The sequence below is a fragment of the Anopheles maculipalpis genome, chromosome 2RL (genome assembly GCF_943734695.1).
Source record: "Anopheles maculipalpis chromosome 2RL, idAnoMacuDA_375_x, whole genome shotgun sequence".
Classification (NCBI taxonomy): Eukaryota; Metazoa; Arthropoda; class Insecta; order Diptera; family Culicidae; genus Anopheles; species Anopheles maculipalpis.
Window position 1 is genome coordinate 5,837,182 of NC_064871.1, and position 23,053 is coordinate 5,860,234.

At 38.9% G+C, this 23,053-nt stretch overlaps 1 protein-coding gene across 15 annotated transcripts in view; it reads right to left on the reverse strand.

Annotated features, from left to right (window-relative positions):
• Positions 1–23,053, reverse strand: part of LOC126556620 (voltage-dependent calcium channel type A subunit alpha-1-like) — a 45,787-nt gene that overhangs the window by 11,658 nt on the left and 11,076 nt on the right. For 5 of the 15 annotated variants that reach the window (XM_050211989.1, XM_050211986.1, XM_050211987.1 and 2 more), the window contains exons 4-26: positions 22,159–22,259; positions 21,193–21,348; positions 20,886–21,106; positions 20,705–20,808; positions 19,582–19,697; positions 19,027–19,086; positions 18,020–18,124; positions 17,306–17,335; positions 16,329–16,526; positions 16,045–16,259; positions 15,321–15,985; positions 14,681–15,244; positions 14,466–14,609; positions 14,158–14,359; positions 13,863–14,027; positions 11,514–11,624; positions 8,215–8,298; positions 7,810–7,992; positions 5,451–5,542; positions 3,260–3,410; positions 3,033–3,160; positions 2,531–2,733; positions 2,246–2,454 (exon numbers count right to left, since the gene is read on the reverse strand). In XM_050211989.1, the coding sequence (XP_050067946.1) occupies positions 2,246–2,454; positions 2,531–2,733; positions 3,033–3,160; positions 3,260–3,410; positions 5,451–5,542; positions 7,810–7,992; positions 8,215–8,298; positions 11,514–11,624; positions 13,863–14,027; positions 14,158–14,359; positions 14,466–14,609; positions 14,681–15,244; positions 15,321–15,985; positions 16,045–16,259; positions 16,329–16,526; positions 17,306–17,335; positions 18,020–18,124; positions 19,027–19,086; positions 19,582–19,697; positions 20,705–20,808; positions 20,886–21,106; positions 21,193–21,348; positions 22,159–22,259 (4,207 nt within the window). Of the gene's footprint in view, positions 1–584; positions 627–2,245; positions 2,455–2,530; positions 2,734–3,032; positions 3,161–3,259; positions 3,411–5,450; positions 5,543–6,744; positions 6,837–7,809; positions 7,993–8,214; positions 8,299–9,584; positions 9,696–11,513; positions 11,625–13,862; positions 14,028–14,157; positions 14,360–14,465; positions 14,610–14,680; positions 15,245–15,320; positions 15,986–16,044; positions 16,260–16,328; positions 16,527–17,305; positions 17,336–18,019; positions 18,125–19,026; positions 19,087–19,581; positions 19,698–20,260; positions 20,377–20,704; positions 20,809–20,885; positions 21,107–21,192; positions 21,349–22,158; positions 22,260–23,053 lie in introns of all 15 variants that reach the window. The other 10 variants (XM_050211991.1, XM_050211976.1, XM_050211978.1 and 7 more) reach the window with 10 other exon arrangements.

Consider the following 23,053-nt stretch of genomic DNA (forward strand, 5'->3'; position numbering starts at 1 on the left):
CTTATCGGGTTTTGCTCAGGGTGAGTGAATCAACCCGAAAAAAACGCTACTCAGCTGTTGTTTCCTCTCAAACTAACCGTAATTTATGGTTTGTGCGAATAACATTGCTATTCTATTCTCGTCTAGATTGTTTTGCTTTTAAGTATTTAATAGAAACAATCTAATTGCTTACACAAAACCAAGAAAAATTCTTCAAACGAAAAATCAAATCAAATCCAAACAGCCAAACCAACGCATTAAATAAAATCCCTTGGCTCAAAAAACTTCTGAGGAGAACTAGACATTGGAAAACAATACGTAAGCGTTGAGCAACTTTTGTTCTTTTTTTATTTACAAAACTCAAAACAGCTCAGCTCAGCAAGAGCTCTGGTACGGTGCTACAATGCAGTATTGAACACGCTCAGTCTCTGCTAGTGGATCATATCAAACAGTAGTAGTAGAAAAAAAAAAGCTAGAAAAAACGAAATCAAAGAGCGTCAACAAAACTAAAATATAAACAAAAACCAACTCGGACCCTAACTAGTGTAAAAAGAGCAGAAAAAAATGAACACGAGATTTGTAGGAAAAAAGTTTGTTAATAATACCGGCTGTCGGGCCGTTGGGCTATTAATGCTTGCTTCATTTCCCTGAAAAATAATAGCCAGGATAATAGGTTTGAATTTTTTAATTATTTTCGTACACGTGTTGCATCGTTTAAATGAAAGATAGTAAAGTGGTGCAATGGTTGAATTGGTTTTGTTGTTGTTGTTGTTGTTGTTGGGGTTTTCAACTAATTCTATTGCTCACGGTATTCTATTGCCGCGTACTAACGGTTGTACACTATGGGCGAGGTGCGTTAGGGCAGAGTAAAAGGAATGGTTATCAAACACCGGTATATGTTACTAGAACAAAAGCTGACTTAGTTGAACATCTTCCGGTTGTAAGGGTTGAAGATTGGTTCAAACAGTACAAGATACCTCTAGAGATATGAAGGTGAATAACATTACAGAAAAAAACCTAAGGTAAATTTCAGTACGAAGAAGGAAACTAAAATAGAAACGATATTCGGTCTTTATATTAAAATATAATTACGAAAGAAGAAATACACGACATGTTTGAATCAAACGTGTCCTAAAGCTTTAACAAAAAAGATATTTTTCAGGAGCAAACAAGGAAAGTATCAAATACATGTTACGCGACATTAAACATGGCTACAACTCAGGAAACACGCACACAGGTGTATGCAGTGACTGTTGCATGGTACGTAATTCACTGACGACACGAAACCAAAAGTGTGACAAACAACGACAAACAACACAAGAACAAGAAAAAAAAGAAAACAAAACAAACAACAAAATAAGCTAACACAATGTGATACCCAAACATTGAAAGTAAAACAAAACAGTTAGTATAAACTGAAAAGAGAAACAATAACATTCGTTCGGCTGCACTAGCTGTAGCCGGATACGGGTAACAACAATCACGAGACAAAACGAGAAATAGAAAAGTGCTCTCCGGTTTGTAAGCAAGTAAGTTAAGCTAACCATATCAACCGGAGAGAGGGACAGAAAGGAAAGATAGAGTGAAAAGAGATACAGAGAGTATTATAAGAGTACTATAATACCTTCTATGCAGTACGTTCAAAACATGTGAACAAAATCAACAACAAAAAGCACATAAGACACAAAGAAAAACCTATAAAACATGTTTAGACTTAAAGTAAAAGATAAAAATAAATAAAAATTGTAAACTTAAAAAATCACAAATATTGTATGCTTTAGTCCCTCAATTAAAGAAAAAGCTTTTTGAAAAATTATATAAGAGTATGTATTAAAATAATTCGATGAAAGGAAAATCACACTATTCTAGATTTGATTTTGGATTTTCAAAGGCACAGTGAGCCTGTTGTGTTCAAAAGCAGCTCACTTCTGAATTCTCTTACGATGGAGCCAATAAGGTTTTTCAAATCAAGTTTTCAATTGCCAATAGTTTCATAAATTAACATCAACAGTCTTGTTGATAAGCGTTGAAAACCAGAAACATCTAGGGGAAATCATATCTCATAGCTAGAGTGTTATCACGCTTTCTTCACTGCAAAAGGCTAGAGCACCTCGGTGGTACTCACAGTTTGGAAAAGAGAATCAACACAAACGAAAACCAAAGAGGAAAGGACACCATATGTGTGTGTATATATATCAATAATCCACTAATCAAACGTGATTGGAGAGATTGCTTCACCGTTTCACTCGAACCATCGAACACTTACCGGTAGATCCGATTCGACCTGGCCAAACTTGGTGTTGCGCCAGGACTCCAGTATCAGCAGCCCGGCATATATCTTTCCCACGGTAAGCTTGCCGGCATTAAGCTCCTCGTTCAGTGGCACGAGCAGATCAAGCATCTTTTTCGCCTGCAGCGGCCAGATGTGGCTGATTGTGTGCCGCAGTTCCATGTCGGCTTGATCCATCTCTTCGGCTGTTTGACCGGGGGGAGGCATGTGGGGTGTTAGACTGAAGAGTTGGAGGTGAGCAGAGACTAGAAGGTAGCTTACCAGTTCTCATTTTGATGTTAAGATTTTCCCGTATCAATGCGAACAGCGTCGTGGTGAACGCGACCTTTCCCTCTGCATCGAGCGGCATGTTCATGCGTATGAGCTTTTTGTAGGCGAGTCGGTTGGGACATTTGTTACCAAATCCCAAGGGAGGATCCATGTTTTTCAACATATCATACATTTCAGTGTAGTGAATTTTACCCCTGCAATGGAAAAAATATCGCGTGTGCTTAAGTGAGCATTTAATGAGAAGCCTAAGCGCCTAAATGTAGGCAATGCTTTACAAAATGCAATGATGAACGAGGTAAAAGGTTATATTTACAAATAATTTTAAATTTATCACAAAAAACAGAGATAATTTAAGCCTCTGAGACTCAAATTGATCAAATAATTTTCGCTAACACATTCAGGTAAGAAACGTGTGCTATTATGAGATTTTTTGAACGTGTAAAGAATGTTGCTAGAATTATTAGAATTGTAAAATTATCGTTACAATACTTACGTAGCATTAGGATCATATTCCGCCCATATCCGAACGAACTCGTCCAGATGATGTGCGCCAAGAATACTGGAATCACGTGTTAGATAGTCAAAGTTGTCCATAATGACAGCAACGAACAAGTTCAACATCTGCATAATTTTTAATAGCAAAAAGAAATAAAGAAAGGAAAAACAATATTAATTATCCAACCGAATTCATCCTTTATCAGCGCATCCCACAATACTCACAAGAAACGAACAGAAGAAGATAAACGACACGAAATATGCGTAGGCCAGTGTCGAACCGCACGTTTCGTTCGGTTTGTTAGCTCTCGGGTCACACGGTCTCCCTTTGAGACATGCCAGCATAATGTTCGGCCACGACTCGCCCGTAGCACACCTGAGCATGCGTATGCAGGAGGGCAGTACATCCGTTTGTGAAACCGGTTACGAATGTGGATCGTACAGGGAAAACACAAACAGAAGAGACAGAGTGAAGAGAAGAGTTCATTAGTTCACGCACGATCAAACGATCGCAAGGGGAGGTTAAAAGGAACGCTAGCGAATATTAAAACTGTAGCCTAAAGACTAGAAGAAATGGTAAGGGCGATCTAGCTTAAAAGTATTAGCTTGAAACAGGAAAAGAATATGACAAATGGGAAGGACCAAATCTGTTCTTTATCTGTTTCATGTGTGTTGTGTGGGTGTGTGGTTTTGAAATATTTTTTGGGAGTTGGTTAGAAAGAGTATTCAAAAGATGGCATGAGGGCTTTTAAACGGTAATTCAGGCAGTAAAGAACGATAAACGAAGCGGGAAATAGGGCGGAGGGAATGTGTAAATTAAAAGTTTGTACAACTGTAAGTATATGTAAGTTTTTGGAAATTTAAAAGCTTAGATGTTTTCGTAACGGAAATGTAGGGAAGCATAAGTTATACTTCAGAATGCAGCACTGTTTCAGCATAACCTATCCTTCGCATATTTGTTCGAAAGTATGTCAATGAGCAAATTGTTGATGTATCAAGATATCTAGTTTGTTTAGGTAAAAAAATACAAAATATAAACAAAGGATGCATTCTAATGAAATCACTTCTAACAGCAGAGTTGCATTCTCCTAATAATGGAAGAAAACTCGAACTCATTTACATAGTTCTAAGGCACTATCAAAGCATTCCGGAATCAAACACTCTATCCTCTATTGAACGGGATGGTGAGAAAAAAGGCTCTAAAATGTATCTAATAAAGAGGAATTTACCAAAGTCAAGCAAACCAGCTATTTCTCAAACGTTATGTGCTCTAGCGCAAAGAACTATAGCAAACAGTAAAACTGAGGTGAATGGTTGGAAAAAAATAATGCAATGAACGAAAGGTAACAAAATAGAAACAAAATGAAACTAGCGAACAAAACTAGCGTAATAAAACTTTGACTAAGTAAACTGTACATTAGCGTAGCTTAGACTCGAATCCGCTCAGTTCGCTGGTAGTATACTAGTGTACAACACTTCTAAATTCTGATATACGTGTATTGGTGACACTTCTTGCGTACTAGAGCGCCTATCACTAGAAACAAATAAATGGCGATTAATAGTGGGAACGTAAAGGAAAAGTTTTTTTTTGTGTTTGTATCTAAAGAGATGGACATTTTCTATAATATTCTAGTGTGATTTAGTCGTTTGATGCGTGTTTAGTTATATTTTTGAATGTTATTTCATTCTAAAGTGACAGCTAGCAGGTCTCGGCTTCGAGTGAATTACATAAACTATACGATTGGTGGTAAATGTGTACACCTTGCCATGATAACCTATCAACAGAAACGCCTAAAAGTATACAATTTTCCAATTATGTACACTATCACTAAATATTGGAATGCATACTTTCGTGTTTACTACTGTCTATTCCAAACCTTTAATACACCAATCACAGAGAAAATTATCTGTTCTAAGTGAGTAAACAACTTGACGAGAAAATTATAAATCAAAAACTGAACTGCAATGCGTTCTGATGTGATGTGTACACATGTAACAATCTTTGTTAAACTAGTATGAAATATCTCACGTTCGTTTAATATTACTCTGTTCACTAAGTGAAATTAAATTGGAAAACTTTGTTAGTTTATCTGTCAAAATAGATAGTAAAGGTTGTTTCTGTAAACTATCTAACGAAACATTGCTATGCCGAAAACGGTTGTTAATCTTGATAGTGACAAACAGATGCTTTCGAGTACTATTAACATTCAGTTGCAGTTAGCTTTGATAGTGTTGATATAGTTAGAAGAGTAATGAAAGATATTTAGATGACAGTTGAGTAGTACAGCTTTAAAGTTCATAGTAGAGTAAGTAGTAGTAATAGTAATGATGAATATATGATTGTAGTAATAGTCTTCGTGTTACAAAGATGACGTATGCTGTGGTACGCTTGACACCCGTGTTATCGGACACCTACCTGAACAGTAGCATCAGCCCTTGGACAAATGAGCGGAAGTTGTTGTGTCTAGTAATAGATGATTCAGGATCTAGCTCAATATTCCCAAATACCTAAGTTCAGGCGGAAATGGTTGGTATAGTTTCTTCGTACGCGCATTGAACCGGGGGCGAGGTCGACCAAACCAAAATCTTTGGGTGTTTAAATTGTGCCGTTCGACGTCTTGCTTGCGACTCGACTCGACGCGGACAAGCAAAACATACCACACAATATAAACACCAGTTCGATTTGGTAACGTAAGGTTTTATATACACAGTAACGAAATCATATTGGAAAAAACTAAGAAATAATTTTCAAAATCATCAAATTGAGCTAAAACTTATAACACTTCTTGTACAGTAGAAAAATAAATTACAAGACTTAAGGATTCTTTAACACGGGTCAGGTCTAATTGTGAAACTTGTTTCGCTATTTCAAAACTGACAAACGTTCATCAACTTGAACTCTATAAACTACTTAACAAAAACACACTATGGCAATGCTGGAAACTTGTCTAACTCCTTCGCAATGACAAACATATGTACAACATGCCAACACACATGGGTAGTAAACTAGCAAAAGTATTGAAATGTTGGCTTGATGTTTACGATAAAACTTTAAGGCATGTATTGGAGCGAATTTTGAAGCAAAACTTCAATACTTTTTTGTAATTTGTTTCTATCTAAGTGATTTTTTTGTTTGTTACGTATGCAAGTAGCATAGTACGACTAGAGGAGAATGGGAGGCTCACTTACTGTATAGCATTTGATATTTGTAGTGGTGATAACCACGCAAACAACTCAACCACGCTCAGCACAGCTGTACAGGGTAACAATTTTACATACAAGCTATATGGGTTTTTCGCAGTCGCAATTATCTAAACGACTACCGGAATTCACATACACACACACACAAACACCCAAAGTACGCCATTAAAATACATATAAATACAGGGGAAGGGCGATGTATTACAATTACAAGTCATAATAAGTGTAGCAGCCATCTTGCCTTTTGTTAGTGAACATTTCATCTATAAGGGTTTAAACAGGATTTCAGAGTATGTATGTGTGTGTGTAACGGGATACTATAGGATCTGTTTTGTATGTATGTATGCTTAAGTTTGCCAGTAGGGGACTAAAGTATTCTGCTAGAAAAGCTTCTGCTATAAAATACTGATAATTAAGGAGCAGATAAGAAATCTTGCTAAAAGGTTGCTTTCGGGTGTGTTTGGTGTTTCTTTTTTTGTTTTTGTATGGCAGATAGGTAGAATTATTACCGAAAAAGCAGCAGCAGTGCGCCGAAAAACGTTTGAAAATTATTGTGACGGTTCAGTGCGGTGTCGGGATCGAACTTCATATTGCCAAACACCTGCAGATGGGCAGTAATGTGGCGCGTGTGATGGCGTTTTTGTTTTTTTGCGGATGTGTTCCACGATTCACGAAGGTTGTCAATGTAAATCGGTCGGTCGATGCAGTATAGGGATTGTAGTAGATACACACGCACGCACACCCGCATTGTGTTTGTAAATAGTGGAATGATGAGATTTTTTTTAAGTAACGTACAAATAACAAAACGAACCGGCGGGATGTTGGTTAAAGAAAAACCTCCTATCACTATGCCATTGGGTGACTGGGCTAGCTACGTTTGATTTCCAAAAATGCACTCAGATGAAGTTAACTTTAAATGCAAATTTGCAAATTTTGTAAATACATTTCATGAGCACAACTGTGTAAAGGTGATAATAATTTATAAATAACTGGTCTATTTGAAGAACAAAAAAATCACAGTATGATCAATTCTGCATGACGACAAGTGACGTAGTAATGTTTGAAATTTGCGAAAGCACTAAATGCTTCTCGTTTTTTTTTTCTATCTGCATTGTAGAAGTTCAAAAAATAAAACTGCTATAAATGCTGGTTAGTATATCTTGAAAATGCTTCAATTTTCTATTCTAAGAAGAACTGGAAAGAAGGAAAGCCAAAACGAACAAACATTCTAACATTTCTAACGGACCCATCCTGTTTGCAGCGATTAATTGTTAAAAATTCTTTCTTTTCTTTTGAATATCTATTTGTTGTTGGCATTGCGATTGCAAGAGTATGAAAAATAAAACTATAAGGTAAATTTAAGAAAACCTGGGTGTAATAAAAAATCAAATCACTGAGGATTTGATAGAAGCTATTATAAAAATCATAACGAACAAACGTTTGCCGAACTCATAAATAAAAAAAAATCAAAAAGGATAACGTTACAAAAGGAGCATAAAAGTAAACAACCAAAGACAACAACAAAAGAAGATAAAACACTGTTATTGAGCGAAGAATTGAAAGAGGAAAAATACCTGCATGCCAATAATTGCGTAGATAAAAAATAGCATGGCAATCAGCAAACAGACATATGGCAGTGCTTTGAATGATTGAACAAATGTCCAAAGTAATATACGTATTGTATAACCTTGTCGCAGTAGTTTGATTAATCGTGCGGCACGAAACAGTCTTAGGAATCCAACGTTGAAGGAGTTTTCCTATTAGTTTGATTCAAATTGAAAAGAAAAAGGAAGAAACAAACAGACAGAGTTGTGTTTGAAAGGGAGAGAGAGAGAGAGAGAAAAAGAGAAAATAATTATCATTTGCGGTAAAATGAGAGAAAAACGGAATTGTTATATACAAAATAGAGCAGAAACACTGCTCTCTATCTACACCACAAACCATTTATAGATGAAGCAGCACAGATCGGTTTTACTTACCCCTAATTCTAGAACTAAAGCGTCGATAATACTTCCGATTACTGTTATAAAATCGAATATGTTCCAAGGGTCCTTGAAAAAATTCTGCTCGTAAAAGGATAAAAGATTTATCGGTTGTATCGGTTGTATGCGATATCGTTAGGGATGATGTTTCGGTTTAATTTTTTGTTTGTTTTGGTTCGAGTTTTTTTTTCAAAAAAGACAGAAAGAAAGAAAGAAGATAAGATAAGAAAATCAGTACATGACCATGAAATTTGCGTGTTAAGTGATTTTTTTAATGAAATATAATGAGTATGATACGTGAGTATTATAAATAATAAAATATAATAAATGAAGAAAAGACAAAAAACGTAATGAAAATAAATGATAAATTAAGAAATCAATCAATGTCTAGTGGTAGCTTCCAAGACGACTACATCATCTACCTAAAACGTAGAAGTGAGATACACTGGTTCGACAAAGTAGAGTATGAGTTGTGAAACAAAGAATGTCAAGCAAGAAAAGAATTGCAAACCGAAAAAAAATCCAAAACAACAGAGCATCAAACAGAGTTTCGTTCGTTTTGCTTTATAAACAATTGAAAGTTTGTATACAAGTACAGGAAACAAAAAAAAAAACAAGAAAATCGAACAATAGGCTTCGTTGAATGAGCTTTGGCTGCACGCTAAACTATAACCTAATCGTCGTGGTCCGTGCCGGACGAATCTAGCCAACATACTATAACAGAATAGAAAAAACGGTAGATAAGAAAATGTATAGAAATAGAAAACAATTTAAAAACGAAAACCCACAAAAGGAATCGAATGAAAAGACAGCTCAAGAGATAGGTTTCTTTTTTCTATGAACATCAATGTTTAAATTAGCGGGTTTTTGGTTTTTGATACTACCAAGAGAAAAATAAACTAACGTACAATAATGAATGGTGAGAGCAGGAATAGCGAAACAGGGAAACTGATAAAACTAATTCCACTTAATTCTATGACGGATGCCATGAGATACTAGTATGAGAGCGGGTTTGGAAGGACTACGAGGACGAGCGTTCCAAGAAGTTTTGGAGCAAGGAATTGCTTGATGAATGATTATAAGAAAAAACGAAAAACAAAAGGAGAAAATGCATGATCGTTGATCGGTTATTGTACTCTTCAACACGACGTATTTAGAAAGACAGAGTGAACGAAAGAAATAAAAAATTCACAATTTTACAGCAACAACAGAAGGTACACAAGTACACCAAAGTACATGAAATACGCCCAACTTCCTTGGGTACGGTTCGATGTTTGTTTTGCTTTTGGAGCATTAATTTCTTTGCTTTTTTGTTATTGTTATATGATTCATTTGTGACGGCTGATGGTGAGAATGCTGGTACCAACCTTACATCCATAAGCGATAAGTTTCATAATAGTTTCCAGCAAAAAGAAGAACGTGAATACCAAATTCATGAAGCTCAGAATATCAATCAGAGTCGTTGGCGCATCGTGAAACTGCAGGAAGGAACAGGGGATCAGCAAATCAGCAAAACTGGTAGCATTTTGGATTATTTTAAATATTTTTTTGTTGGTTTCAGGTGGAAGTTAGAAAAGATTTATGCTAAGTTTACATAACTGTGTCCTTTGAGCTTAAGGCCGCTTTAACGATCCCGTAATTTTTTCTCTGTTCGCAGTAATGCAAATCCAGTAAAAATCATCCGTTGAGTACTCAATTGGTGGAAAAAAGTAAAGAAAGGATAAACCCAAAAACACAGCGTAAACAAAAGAAAACAATCACTTACAACATGCAGTTGCGACAACCTTTCCACAACGAAACAGAAAACGTAAACATTTACACAGGTGACGGAGAGAGTACGAAGGTTGTTCCCATTTTGGGGACAGCCATTTGAAAAATGATAAACCAGCGGTGCGTTTGTTCGGGCACATTGAACAGCAGTGGGATGCAGGATTACTTGGAGTTAAAAAGGAAAGAATTAAATGATGCATCATGCACGTATTGCATGCCAAGATGCTTAAATTTATTGTTAGAGGGTGGGATAGTTTCGGTGAAACATGCACATGCAAACCGGGCATTCACACTAATGAATGATTGAATGACAGGCGAAGAAAGGAAAAGTTGAGCGTAATTTATTTTTTTTTGGTCGATGCAATTTTTTTTTTTTTGTTCGGTTTTATATAAATAGCTGATCAGGCCTGATCGTTCTTCAGTGAATAAAAGATATAATATCAACAAAAATTTCCTTTCTTCCCTTTGGTGCTGCATGCAGGAATGAGAGAAACAAGTGACTTCAATGCATAAGCGACGAACGTTTGTATATTAAAACAAAATGTTGGCTTGCTATATTTCATGCTAGTTCATGCAGTATTTTGTTTTAAATAATGTTTATTAGTCCACATGCAATGAAACTATGAGGATGAAATAGACACAAAAATCAAGAAAGCCTAGAAATTATGAAGCTTTATGTACATCAAATGATATTTAAAATTAAAAAATGTCAAACAATGTAAATTATATTTTTAAACTGATTATTCTATTAACGCAAGATGTACTGTTTTCATGAACTAAACTTTTGGTTTTAATTACTCATTAAAGGCATGAAAAAGCGTTTGCAGCATTTTCTCATGTTCGAGTAATAAACACATTTTTTCATTGCCTTTAGTAGCTTTAAAAACTATACTGAAAAAATTGTCTGGTTTAATGATTCATTGAACAAAAAATAATTATTTAGCTTAAAGTAAAACAACATATAAAAGAATTGCAAAGGTTTGATATGCTTAAGTTTCGTTCGAAAAGGATCACATAAATTATATAAGTGAATAGTACAACTAAACATTCTTAAACAGGTACTCACCTGAAATATTCTTCTTCTTCTTCTTTGAAAACATGGTAATAAACTATATCACGGAATAATATGTTCTGTCTACTTACCCAAAGCATTTCTTGAAGTCTACCAGAATATGTCGCCACTTTTCCATAATACCCTGGTAATTCAAAGTAAAAAAAAAATCATGCCACACACTTACCTTGTCGTTTCGGGACCCAGTTCAAACACGATGAAGCTTATCAAACCTTTGCTGTGATAATGAATAATAGCTTTATATAATTGGCACAAAAATAAAATGGCATGAGCTTCCCAAGGAAAATGAAAGCAAAAACCTGCATAATGATGAGCATGATGAGAGGTGGTAAATCAAAACTTAAAAAAAAAAATTATGAGCTCATTGTGACCTTTGCAGCGTAATAAACGTCAAGGCACAATGAGCGAACGAGTGTCGGTCGTTACCGAACATGTATTTATATACTATACCCACCTTTACGCCAAATCCTATGATTTTCAGTATCGTTTCAACACTAAACATCCCGGTAAAGCCCATGTTGAGATATTTTAACGATTTCTCAAACTCTTTTCCTTGATTGTGATACTGCGCTTATCAGTTAGAGCCGTACAATGATTTTTTTTTCGTTAAGAGTTTTGTTTGGTATTGTTCGAGCACGCACAAAAAAGAAAACATTCACAGAAGAACACGAAAGAAAAAAAGAAAGTAAACCAAAATGGTTGACATTATTTTCAAGAGCAGTTAATGGGGTGGGTGGGTTAGAATTGTGGTGTGATGGGAAAATCGAGAGCTAAAATCGAGAAAGGGAGCGAGGAGGCTGGGTGGAGTATAAATTTCATAAAAACGCGCCAGCCAGGTAAAAAATACACCGGAAAGAGAACGTCCTGAAATAAAGGATTAAAATTGCGTTTTTGGTTTTGATTTAAGGGCTGATAATGATGCTTTGAAAATCAGAACGAATTTTGAGACAATATCATCTAGTGATGTGACGAATAATAACACCTGTATAAGGTTCGTTAGCTGAACTAACGAAGGTTATAATAGAAATTCAAAAATCGTTTTCGCCGAGACCAATGTTCCTGGGTCCTAGTAAATAGCCGAGGAGCAAGAGTCTTGAGTGTATGACGGTTGTGATGGTAAAATTGAATGACGTGACTGGATGCGATGACTGTGTTATATATGATGATACAATGTCGAAAAATCAAATCGTATGGCGCACGCTTATAAACACGGTACAATAGCTCTGTAGTACAACATTCACACAAAACAAGATGAAGGATGAAGCTCCACGAGATACAGCACAGTCCTTGGGGGAAGTTCTCGCGGTGTACATTCGCGTGCAACGAGATGCAGATGAGTTTACTGATGTGCGCTTGTAGGTGTGTAGTTGTGAGAGCATGCTTCAATGCACGGTGGATGCATTCCGGTGGACAACATCGGGAAGAAGGAACGGACAACATTGGTGCGACAAAGTTTGATACAAGGTGACGGAAGTGCAGCTTACAGTTATCATGCCAATAAGGAAAGATCAGTTTGTGAAACCAGCAAACAGTAACAACGATCCTGAGCAGTGATCGCTTTTGATCGCTGTTGATGCATTCAACGAGCAAACAAACACGCAGACGCACACATGTAGAGAAATAAAGAAAAAGAAAACAAACAGAGGTACACAAGATGCAATCACAGCCACAAACAACATTTACAGCAAGCAAAACATGAATTAAGGGACGTGACATTTTTGTGAAAGTGATGATTATTAGACAGAGTAAATAAACATCACACACACACAAGCACACAGTCCAATATCAAATAAAATACAAACAAAAAATGATGCTTCAATTCTATAAATCATAAAAGACATCATTCCAGATTAATGGAAAATTAAATACATGCAGTTTCTATTTTTTCTGTAGATCCTTCATGCAAGTTAGTTTTTTGAATAAACTTTGTGAGTCTTTAAAAAGTTTTTATTGTTTTATTGTTGGTATTGATGTTTAGAAATGTGTGCTATTCTTTGAATAGAATTTTTAAGTTCTTTTCATGCATTAACTGTTGCACATGAAGCAAAAAAAATATTTGCTTATAAAAATGTACAAGCATGCATAAATGTGTGTTAAACCCATTATAAACTAATTAAACCTATTAATAAAACATAACACAAATACAAGCATGCAATAGAAATAACATAAGAGTGTACAAATAATACAAAAATAATTTTTTTGTAAAACAAACACTCGCAGAGAGATAAATCATGCAAATACAAGACGTGCATCAACAAGACAACCAATATGATTACACAACATAGAAACGAACAATAAAATTGAAAATAAACAAACAAATAGTAAAGAAAAAACCATAGCTACACTTCAACGGAGATATCAAACTGTGAACTGTTATCCCTATCGATCACATTACAGGCTGAGGTAAGTTACTCCAAACAGGTGGATTAGGCAAAATTTTGGACAGTTCCTATTATTTACATTTCACATGTGTTATGATTTTTTTGTTTTCGCGTTGAGTGTGTAATATTTTGACCATCCAGAACATAGAGCATGGGTTTGGAAAGTGTTAAACCTCAGACAAAGCTAAAGACGTGAGGTGTAAAGATCACGCCCAGTCACTCAAAACTGAAACTTGCCAGCAATATGATATTTCTGCTGTAATAACGAGAGCATGTTAGTTGCATCGTACGACATATTAGAGGTATTGAGAAGGGGGGTGATGGGGGGAGCTGTTAGGGACGTTCTTCCACGAGAAAGGGAGCGTTAGAAGTTAGAACATAAAAGCTGGGAAAACTGAACAGAACTATCACCGTATACGAACCTTCATCATCAGCAGTAACGTATTGAACACGATAAGCATCATTATGAAGTACTCGAACGGTGTCGAGACGACGATGCGCCACACCTTGTACTTAAAACTATTCCGCTTGTTAGGCATGTAACGCTCTAGAGGCCTAGCACCTATCGTAAAGTCTATGCACGATTTCTGGAAGTGGAAGAATAGGGTTAGATTGTGAGAGATGCTTATTTGGTTTTTGGAAACACTTGCTTCCCAGCTGGAAGATATTTGGCGTTAAGAAACTTCTGATAGTAGATTGGGAAATTTTTTCCTTTACCTGGTTTTTATCTATCTCACCGTCCTGTAGTTCCGCTTCACCTTGCTCTTGGAATGTAATGATAATCAAGGCCACGAATATGTTAACAAAGAAGAATGGAAACACTATGAAGTACACTATGTAGAATATGGACATTTCTATGCGAAAGTTTTGGATTGGACCCTTGTCTTCGTAGGTAGCGGCCATCGAGTTTTGCAGCACTCTGCGAGAAGAGAACGAGAGAGGATTTAAAATTTTGCGTAAAATAACTGGAAAGGAATAGCAAGATAGAGATTTTAAAAGAAAGAAGAGAAAAGTAAAACGCATACTGAGGCCATCCTTCGCCCGTTTGTACGGCGAACAGTGTCAACATGGCGGTCGCCACATTGTCGTAGTGAAAGCTTTGTGTCTTCCACTCTCTCGGTTCTCTTCGTGGCAGTTGATCAGCACCATCGTACACGAAAAAGTGTCCTCTGAAATGGAGAGATACGAAGTCAATGCTATGCCTCTACTACCCCAACAATGAACCTCCTGGGAAACGTACTTGCACTCTTCGCTCGTATGCTTGCTATCGTCGGTACAGTAGAAAAACTTCCCATTGAACAGCTGCACCGCGATGACGGCGAAGATGAACTGAAACAGTATGTACACGATCAGGATGTTGATCACGTTCTTGAGCGAGTTGACGACACAATCAAACACTGCCTTCAGCTTTGGCACACGTTTGATTGTTTTCAGCGGACGCAGCACGCGCAACACCCGTAAAGATTTGATTGTGGAAAGGTTCTGACCGGCACTGCTGCCGGTCATGTCAAAGCCGAAGCTGACGGCAGCACAGATAACGACGACGGCGTCCATTATGTTCCAGAACTCGCGCAGATAACTCCCCGGATGCAGTATCACACCCAAATCGACTATCTTTAGCAACATTTCGATCGTAAACACACCGGTGAATGCGTAATCGAAGAAGTTGAGAATTTTGTTACGGGGTGAATCTTCCTCCACCGGATCTTCGGCGGCTAGTGCAATCGATGACAGTGAGATGACGACCATGATGAAGAAGTCAAAGTAGCGTAGATTCACTACCCAATGAGCTGCACAGCGAATACTGGAAGGGAACGGATCACGATGTAATGCAAATTGCATAACCTTAGGCACTTTCCTCAGATCCAGATTCTACTTACGGATTAGTAGGTGACAGCACAAACATCGACGAGTATGGCAGCATCGGCTTCGGCCCGTCCGGGATCTCGTCATCGTCGTCCTCCTTGTCTTCCTCCTTTTTCTTCCCCTTCGAGCTACCACTGCTTCCGTTCCCTCTCGTAGGCGATGGAGACGACACTTCAACGCGGGGCGGTGACCCATCCGTTTGCATTTGCAACGCTTCCATCTCCTTGTCCAGCTCCATCTGCTGCTTCTCTTTGTTCTCCTCCAGCTGTTCCTCCTCGGCAGCAGTTAGCTCTTGTGCATTGGCCAAATTGTCGACAGCGATAGCCAAGAATACGTTTAGCAGTGTGTAGTTGCCAAACAGCACGAGGATGATGAAGTAGAGCGAGTAGATCATACCCTTCTTGTGGCCACCCTGTGACTCAATGCCCTGATACATCACTTCGTTCCAATCTTCGCCGGTCAGGATCTGGAACACGGTTAGCAGTGCGATTGGGAATGTGTTAAAGTTGGTTGGCGGTGTACCGTCGGGCAGATTGAACTGTCCACCGAACAGTTGCATGCCGAGCAGTGCGAAGATCAGTATGAACAGGAACAACAAGAACAGCAATGAAATGATGGATCTCATTGAGTTGAGCAGCGAGATGACGAGATTGCGTAGTGAGGACCAGTATTTTGTGACCTACAAATAGGGAAAGTGTCACGACAGCATTCCTGGGATCGGCAGTTTGTTGATACTACCTTGAATATTCGCAACAATCGAAGCGCTCTCAGCACAGACAAACCGAACGATCCTCCCTTCACTTCAGACCACACTACCTCGAATATCGAGCCACTGATGACAACACAATCGAAGCGGTTGAATGATGACTCGAAATATATCCGTGGCCCTAGGGCATACATCTTGATCCACATCTCCATCATGAACAGTCCGAGGAACACGTACTCCGCGTAGTCTGCAATTAAATACAGGGTAAATGTGTTAAACAAAATCCCGAACACTAGCTTCTGCCGCAAACACTTACACAAAAACTGTGTTAACCAGTTTGGCTGTCCGTAGTGTTCGACAGCCACACAGACGGTGTTGAAAAACACCAGCACTATGACGAACCAGTAGAACCATTGTGTTTTCACCGTGTGTCTGATCCAGAACCGGAATCGCTTCTCCGCTCGCCAGAATCCTTTACACTTTCCTTGTGTTTTCACTTTGGCTTTAAGGTATCCTGAAAGAATAAGGTAAAATGACGTATTAGTACTGGGAAATGGAAGAGAGGATCTTTCGCACTTCTAGCTACTGAGGCAGAGATAAAATCTACATCACTACAATTAGTCTAATGATTATAGAATGATTCCAAACGGAGTGTGTATGGTACAGTGCTAGGTATTATGTCTTAAATATATAGTGAAGCATGTTTGGATAATCGTGTTTGAAAAATATTTACAAAGCGTTGAATTATTTACACTAGATAATTACGAAGCACCTGCATTAATAAGTAGCTGGATAGCAATTCAACATCTACACATAATATAGGCACATTTGATTAGGCTTGAGTAATGAGAAAGAACGCCTGAAGTTATGCTATTTGTTGTTTTCATTACACAATTATTTTTATGTTGCAATATGAACTAATATCAGTCAGTCGGACAACTTTTAATTGATACCTGGTTGCTTTCATCTTGCTTTACAGCTGATTTAACGTACTTGCAGTAAACTTTTCAAATTATATCTACAAAATAAAACTTAGCATACGCATCTCTATGAAGCTCACATTCCCATCTTTCAAATGGGTGACGCCACGATCAACGTCCAAGCACTATTTCAACATGCCCAGACCCTTGCCCCATGTCCAGAGTACCTCAGCATTTCCCAAACATGATAATGGCATTAAGTTTTACTTTTACTGTACAAAAGATTGCATATACAGTTCACTAGCGCCTACGGAGAAGCTTAATAATTTGATTGAGTAAAAAGAAGAAAAAAACAAGTGACACATATTCGTACCTTTACCTTTCTTGCGCTTTGGAACAAACACTGCGCTCGGACATTCATCGAGAGGGTTTGGATTTGCATTTTTTGGTTGTTTGTTTCATGTTATGATTTTTATTTTTGTTTTCAAATGTTTTCAGAGAAAATGTAATGCACAGACGGCGTGTGAGCACAGATCGCGTGGCGATGGGATACAGTGCATGCAACATGAAATAGAAAAGACAGATGAAGAAAACCCAACGAACGAACAGGACACGTAGTAAAACATAAAAATAAGAAAACAAAACAAACAGACAGATAGAAACGGAGAGTAGTTAGAGTAGTAAAACACCCAAACAGGAAAACTGGATAGAAACGAATAGAACGCACGGCCACAGACACGGATAGAACACGTTTTCTGATTGTATTGTTTGTTGTTGGGTAGAGTGTGTATGTGAGTTATGTTGTAATGTACGTGTTTGTGTATGTTTTTGTTGCCTTCCAAGATAATAGCTTTATCAGTAGAGATTTCATACTTTTAGGCGCTGTTACGATTTCTTCTCATATCATTAACATTCTGGTAGCGCCTAAATCCATGCAGTGTATGCTGCAAAACGTTATTTTTAAGACTGTTTATCCCTATGAAAAAGCTTTCCCTTGAGAATTCGTGTGCGGTGTTGTTTAATGTCAGTGTGTGTTTGTTTCGGTAATCAAACAAAACATACATGCGTAAAAGTAAGATCAAGTTACCGTCATCGCCACAATCATCATCCGGATCGTCCTCCTCGGTGTCGGTCGATTTGGATTTGCCGAGGTTTTTCAGCTTTTTCCGCTTGGCCGCAGCACGCCTTCGAGCTATAACATTATCCAGACGAATAACCAGTAATGGACCAGGTTTTGTGTGCCAGGAAAATAAAACGTAAGCAAAGAAAATTAGATTACTCAAAAGAACATTGAAAATACAAAGAAAAAAAAAGCAAAAAAGGATGATTTAAAACATATGTCAGAAAGGGGTTTTTGTTTTTAACGTTTGACAACCACAACCGTACGTTGTGAGCGCTCTTTCTCCTGTTTTGTTGATTTTTCTCTCGCATTTTCCGAGCGAGTTGTGAGCTTTTCCCGCGCGCACGGGTTCAAACAACAACACGCACACACGCTCGCCCGGAAACGCTGGCACGAGTACAGGCTCACGTGATAAGCGTGAACGCGCGTGAACACCGTGCGACGACAGTACAGTTCACGCCGCAGTTCATTTCGGTGACACAGAAGCGCACGGATATCGGTTCGGAGCACTACTGCAGGCAGCGCATGCGAAGTATACCCCCGGGTACGGAAGATGATGGAGGGTGGGGGGAGGCGTTTTGGTATTTGTTTGTGCAATACCAGCGCGCATACGGCACACGTGTCGTCCCCGGTGGCAGGTGTCCAATTTCACGAAGAATGAAATGTGTGGTTTCAGGACGAAGAAGGTGAGAGCGATGCACACATGCGAGGTGAAGTTGTTCTAGTTTCTGCCTTCAATTGTTTCATGTGCGGTGAACCGACACCGGTGGGTTTTTGCTGTTCGGTGTCATAATTCATTCCGATCGTGTCGCGGTTTGCAGGGTTAATTGTATTCGTGTGCTCTTCGATGATAAGGATGAAACGTAATGGCACACAACAAGGAACGGGTGTTTGTGTGAGTGTGTATGTGTGTGTCAAAATTGGAAAGGAAAAACCAATCCTCCACGCGATGTGTGTGTGTGTGTGCTACAAACCTTCCATAATGTGCAACCGTTCCTCCTCGGTGGTGCGCTCTTCGGCCAGGATTACCTCCTCTGTGTCCAGGCCGGAATATGGATGAATGGTTCGGTGAGATGACGCGATCGCCCCGTTCCAACCAAGATGGGAGGCCCACAGATGGGAGGACGCACGCATACATACGGGTGCGTGTGGTGCGCGAGTGTGGTTCGAGAGTTGCAATGTGGGTGTCGGTTGCAAAAATGGGAGAATCCAATGACGAGAGTAATTAGTAAGCCAATTAGTAGGCGCTCCGCAGTCGCTCAGCGTATGGGGTGAGGAAGGACGGAAACTGGGACTTCGTGCAAGATTCTGGATGACGTGCAAGGGACGTACAGCGGGGTTGCAAGGGTAGACGAGATATGCGGGAGAGACCCATTGGAGGGCGTGTTTTTGTGTTTTGGGTGGCGTGCCCTCGCATGTACCGCTCTTCCGAACGGTACGAGAGTTGCCTGGATGCTGAGGAATGTTGAGCTGAGGGATGTCTGGAGGGATGGTTGCATGCACAAGCCGAAACAATAGCAATACTCTACCCGCTTTACAAATCCACTCGACGTAGCCGTTTAGCTCTTTTTCTAGCTGCTGTTGCCTACGTAGCTTCAGAAACTCTTGGCGGTTTTCTACTTTTTCCCTCTCCTTTGCAAACTCTCTACGGGAGGAAAATCGGGAGATAAATGGTTGTAATAGTAGGGCAGATAAAGGGAAATACAAAAAAAAAAAACGCAAGTAAGTACAAGACAAGCGAAACCAAAGATTTCCGACTGTGGTAGGCGATATTGGCTAGCGTTGGCGTTTGCTTTCGGCTTGACAAGCTCGGCATATGCAAAAAAAAAGGAACGGAAGTTGTTTAACATAAATATATGTTTTTTGTTGTTGTTTTTTTTTTTCGTTTTTGCTTTGCTTATTGACTCCCTCTTCTTCTTGTAAATGCATACCGATGCTGTAAGAGCAGGCAGGGAATGTACAGTGTAGAGATAGAGAAATAATGTAGGGTCAGGAAGGAAAAACCAAAAAAATCCAACTAAACACAGGAAACAACTAAACCGGAATACTTCGGGTATCAAAACATACGGGACTAAGAGGGGCACATGGGAAGTAGAACAAGGGGTGGAAAGGGCTTGATGGGGTGGACTAACAGGCAGATCGTTCGAGCGTGCTACGCGAAGCCGACGGATCTGGTTTCGGGAAATCGAGAAAAATCAATTTTAAAACCTGCTTGAGTAATCCAGTCGAGATAGGATGTCATTGCTTCGACAAACATTTGCCTGGAGCGACACTTGTGAAATTGAGCCTGTCGCTCAACGCGTCCTCTTTCGTTGGAAAACTCTCTGCCCGAGATTGCCGAGAGCGGCCGCCAAGCCGCGCGGACGTGAAACCGGGTTCGCAAGGGAGGTGGCACACACGGATACACACAAACACAGTTTTGGCACAATATACATCAAATTAAAGAAGGTACGCAAAACATTTGTAGATAAGGAAAAAGAACAAAACCGTATAGTAAAACATCTTCTCCGCACAGTCAGTAACATGTGTCGACGCAGATAGAAAAGAAACAAAGGGCAACCGGCAAGACCGGTTGAAGATCGTCGATGGTACACGGCGCCACGGCGTTGCGTATGAGAGTGTCTTCCGCGCCGACGGAGACATTATACCTACCCGCTGAGCACACCGAGCACTAGGTTAAGCATGAAAAAGGACCCGAGCACGATGAGCGGCACAAAGTAGATCCAGTTAAACGTCGAACCGAGCGCATCGTTCGTCTGGATTGTGGGGAAGAAATAGCGGTAAGGGGTAACATTTTTAGTACGAAACCGCAGCAACTCATTCCTGAACCTACCCAATACAGTATCGCCGTCCAACCCTCCATGGTGATGCACTGGAACACGGTCAACATGGCGAAACCGATATTATCGAAGCTGGTAATGCCAAAGTTGGGGCCTTCCCACTGCTCAATGCACGTGCTGTCACTGCTATTGCAGACGTACGCACCGGTCGGTGCTATCGTATCGTTATCTGCATTGCAGGGCGTCGGGAATTCGCCCTCCTTCACTATTTGAGCTGAAAAATCGGGATAACGCAGCACCACGTCAAAGCACGTTAGCGGAACGAGAGCGTTATTAGCGATCGGGCGACGTTATACTCACAGATATCCTCTAAGCTATAACAACTCCTGTGCAGTGCGCCGGAGTAAAACTCTAAGCCTATGATTGCAAAGATAACAATTGCAAACAAGACCAACAATCCTATCTGCAGCAATGGCGCCATGGCTTTGATGATTGATTTTAAGACTACTTGTAAACCTGATTGGCGCGTTTTGGGACGATGCGAAAAGAAAGATGGAGGATAGAGTAATGAGGCGTTAGTGTTGTTGATTGGATTAACGGATTTCGATTGTTCTACACAGCGAGAAACCTTGATAAAAATAACTAGATAACTGTTTTGGGATGCTATTTTGTGTTACAAATTGTATGCATTTCAGCGGATTTTTTCCTGAAATCCAATTGAAGCTATGAAATTTTTTTTTTGTGTTCTTGCTATTTTTATCAAAGTTTACTAAAGGATACTAAACCAACTAAAATTTCTAATAATCGAACATAACAAAAACTGCTAATAATATAGACGAATTAGCTATAATCTTTCTGGAATCGAATTCAACACTAATTTTACTCTAATTTTTCATAAAAATTTCAAAGCTGTCAATTTTTGTAACGCTAATAAATGTTCAATTGATTTATTTTCAAGTCTTCCATAGCTAATTTTGAGATCCAATCGAAAATCAAACGCCTGAAACTATGCAATTCTTCAAACATTATTTTAAAACATTAATTTCTTATATGCTAATTTCTACCGGCACAAAACTAAGAACTTTGTTTTTACTTATTTAGGGGGACTTGCATGACGGATAAAAAATTAAAATTATCAACTATCAAAATGTTTGGAAGTTCGATCAGTAATACAATAAGTACTAATTCATTTAATGCGATATCATTTCATACCAATAAAATTAAATTCTATTAGACTACAACAAATAAACCAATAAATGATTAAAACACAACAATTACTATGACTAGATTGACCAACAGTGTTGGGCTAGCTAGTTGACTACTCACTAGGAATTCCAGAAACTAATTTTAAGGGCCTTAACACACGGATCGCCCTTAGTGTTCTCAGATCTACTTCCGGTCCCTTTTGGGGGAACAATGTGATGAATCTAGCAAACAAGAGCAATTCAGCAATAAGATAAGGTTTCAGTTAACGCACGACGGATAAGGAAAATGATTTAAAGCTAGCCCAAGCTAGTGGCGATGAAATGAAGGTTGTTTGTAAGATTTATGCAACGTAGCTGCTGCCTTACTATAGGTTCTAGATACCGCAGCCTTCAATAAACCTGCTTCATTAAACATCAAAGCTTTTCGCCTGACGGAAATAGCGACATTATGGAAATTCGTACGACTCTCGCTGGAAACGGTATTCAAATCACAATCGAGATTTTTTATGGTTCTGTTTCGCACTTGACCTCCTCCGGCTGCTGCTGGGAGCTGATCCTATTAAGGTCAATTTCATCAACAGCTACACTTCGCTCCCATTAACGTCGGCAACCTTCAGCTAACGTAGTTCGGTGTACAAATGGATTTTGCATACGAGTAGCAGCAGTTCTTGACATACTTAGACCATTTGAAGCTCCATTGGCGTTGAGCTGGGCGCGGGGTACATTAGTAAAAGAAAAGAAAAAATCCACTACATCCTAGGGTACTATTCCTAGCGCATAATAAAGGACAAACCGCGGTAAAAGTACAAGAGCAACACAACTAGTAGCGTAACGAAATGAAAACAGAAAACGAACAACCATCGCAGCTCTCATCTACGGTCGGTCAACTGGCGGTTGGTAATAAAAGAAAATTAAAGATTTGAGTGTAACACCGTACTTGTCTAGCACTATAACTGGCCACTATTATGGAAGAACTATGTATTTTGGCTGTTGCTAGAATTAATTGACAGTGACGA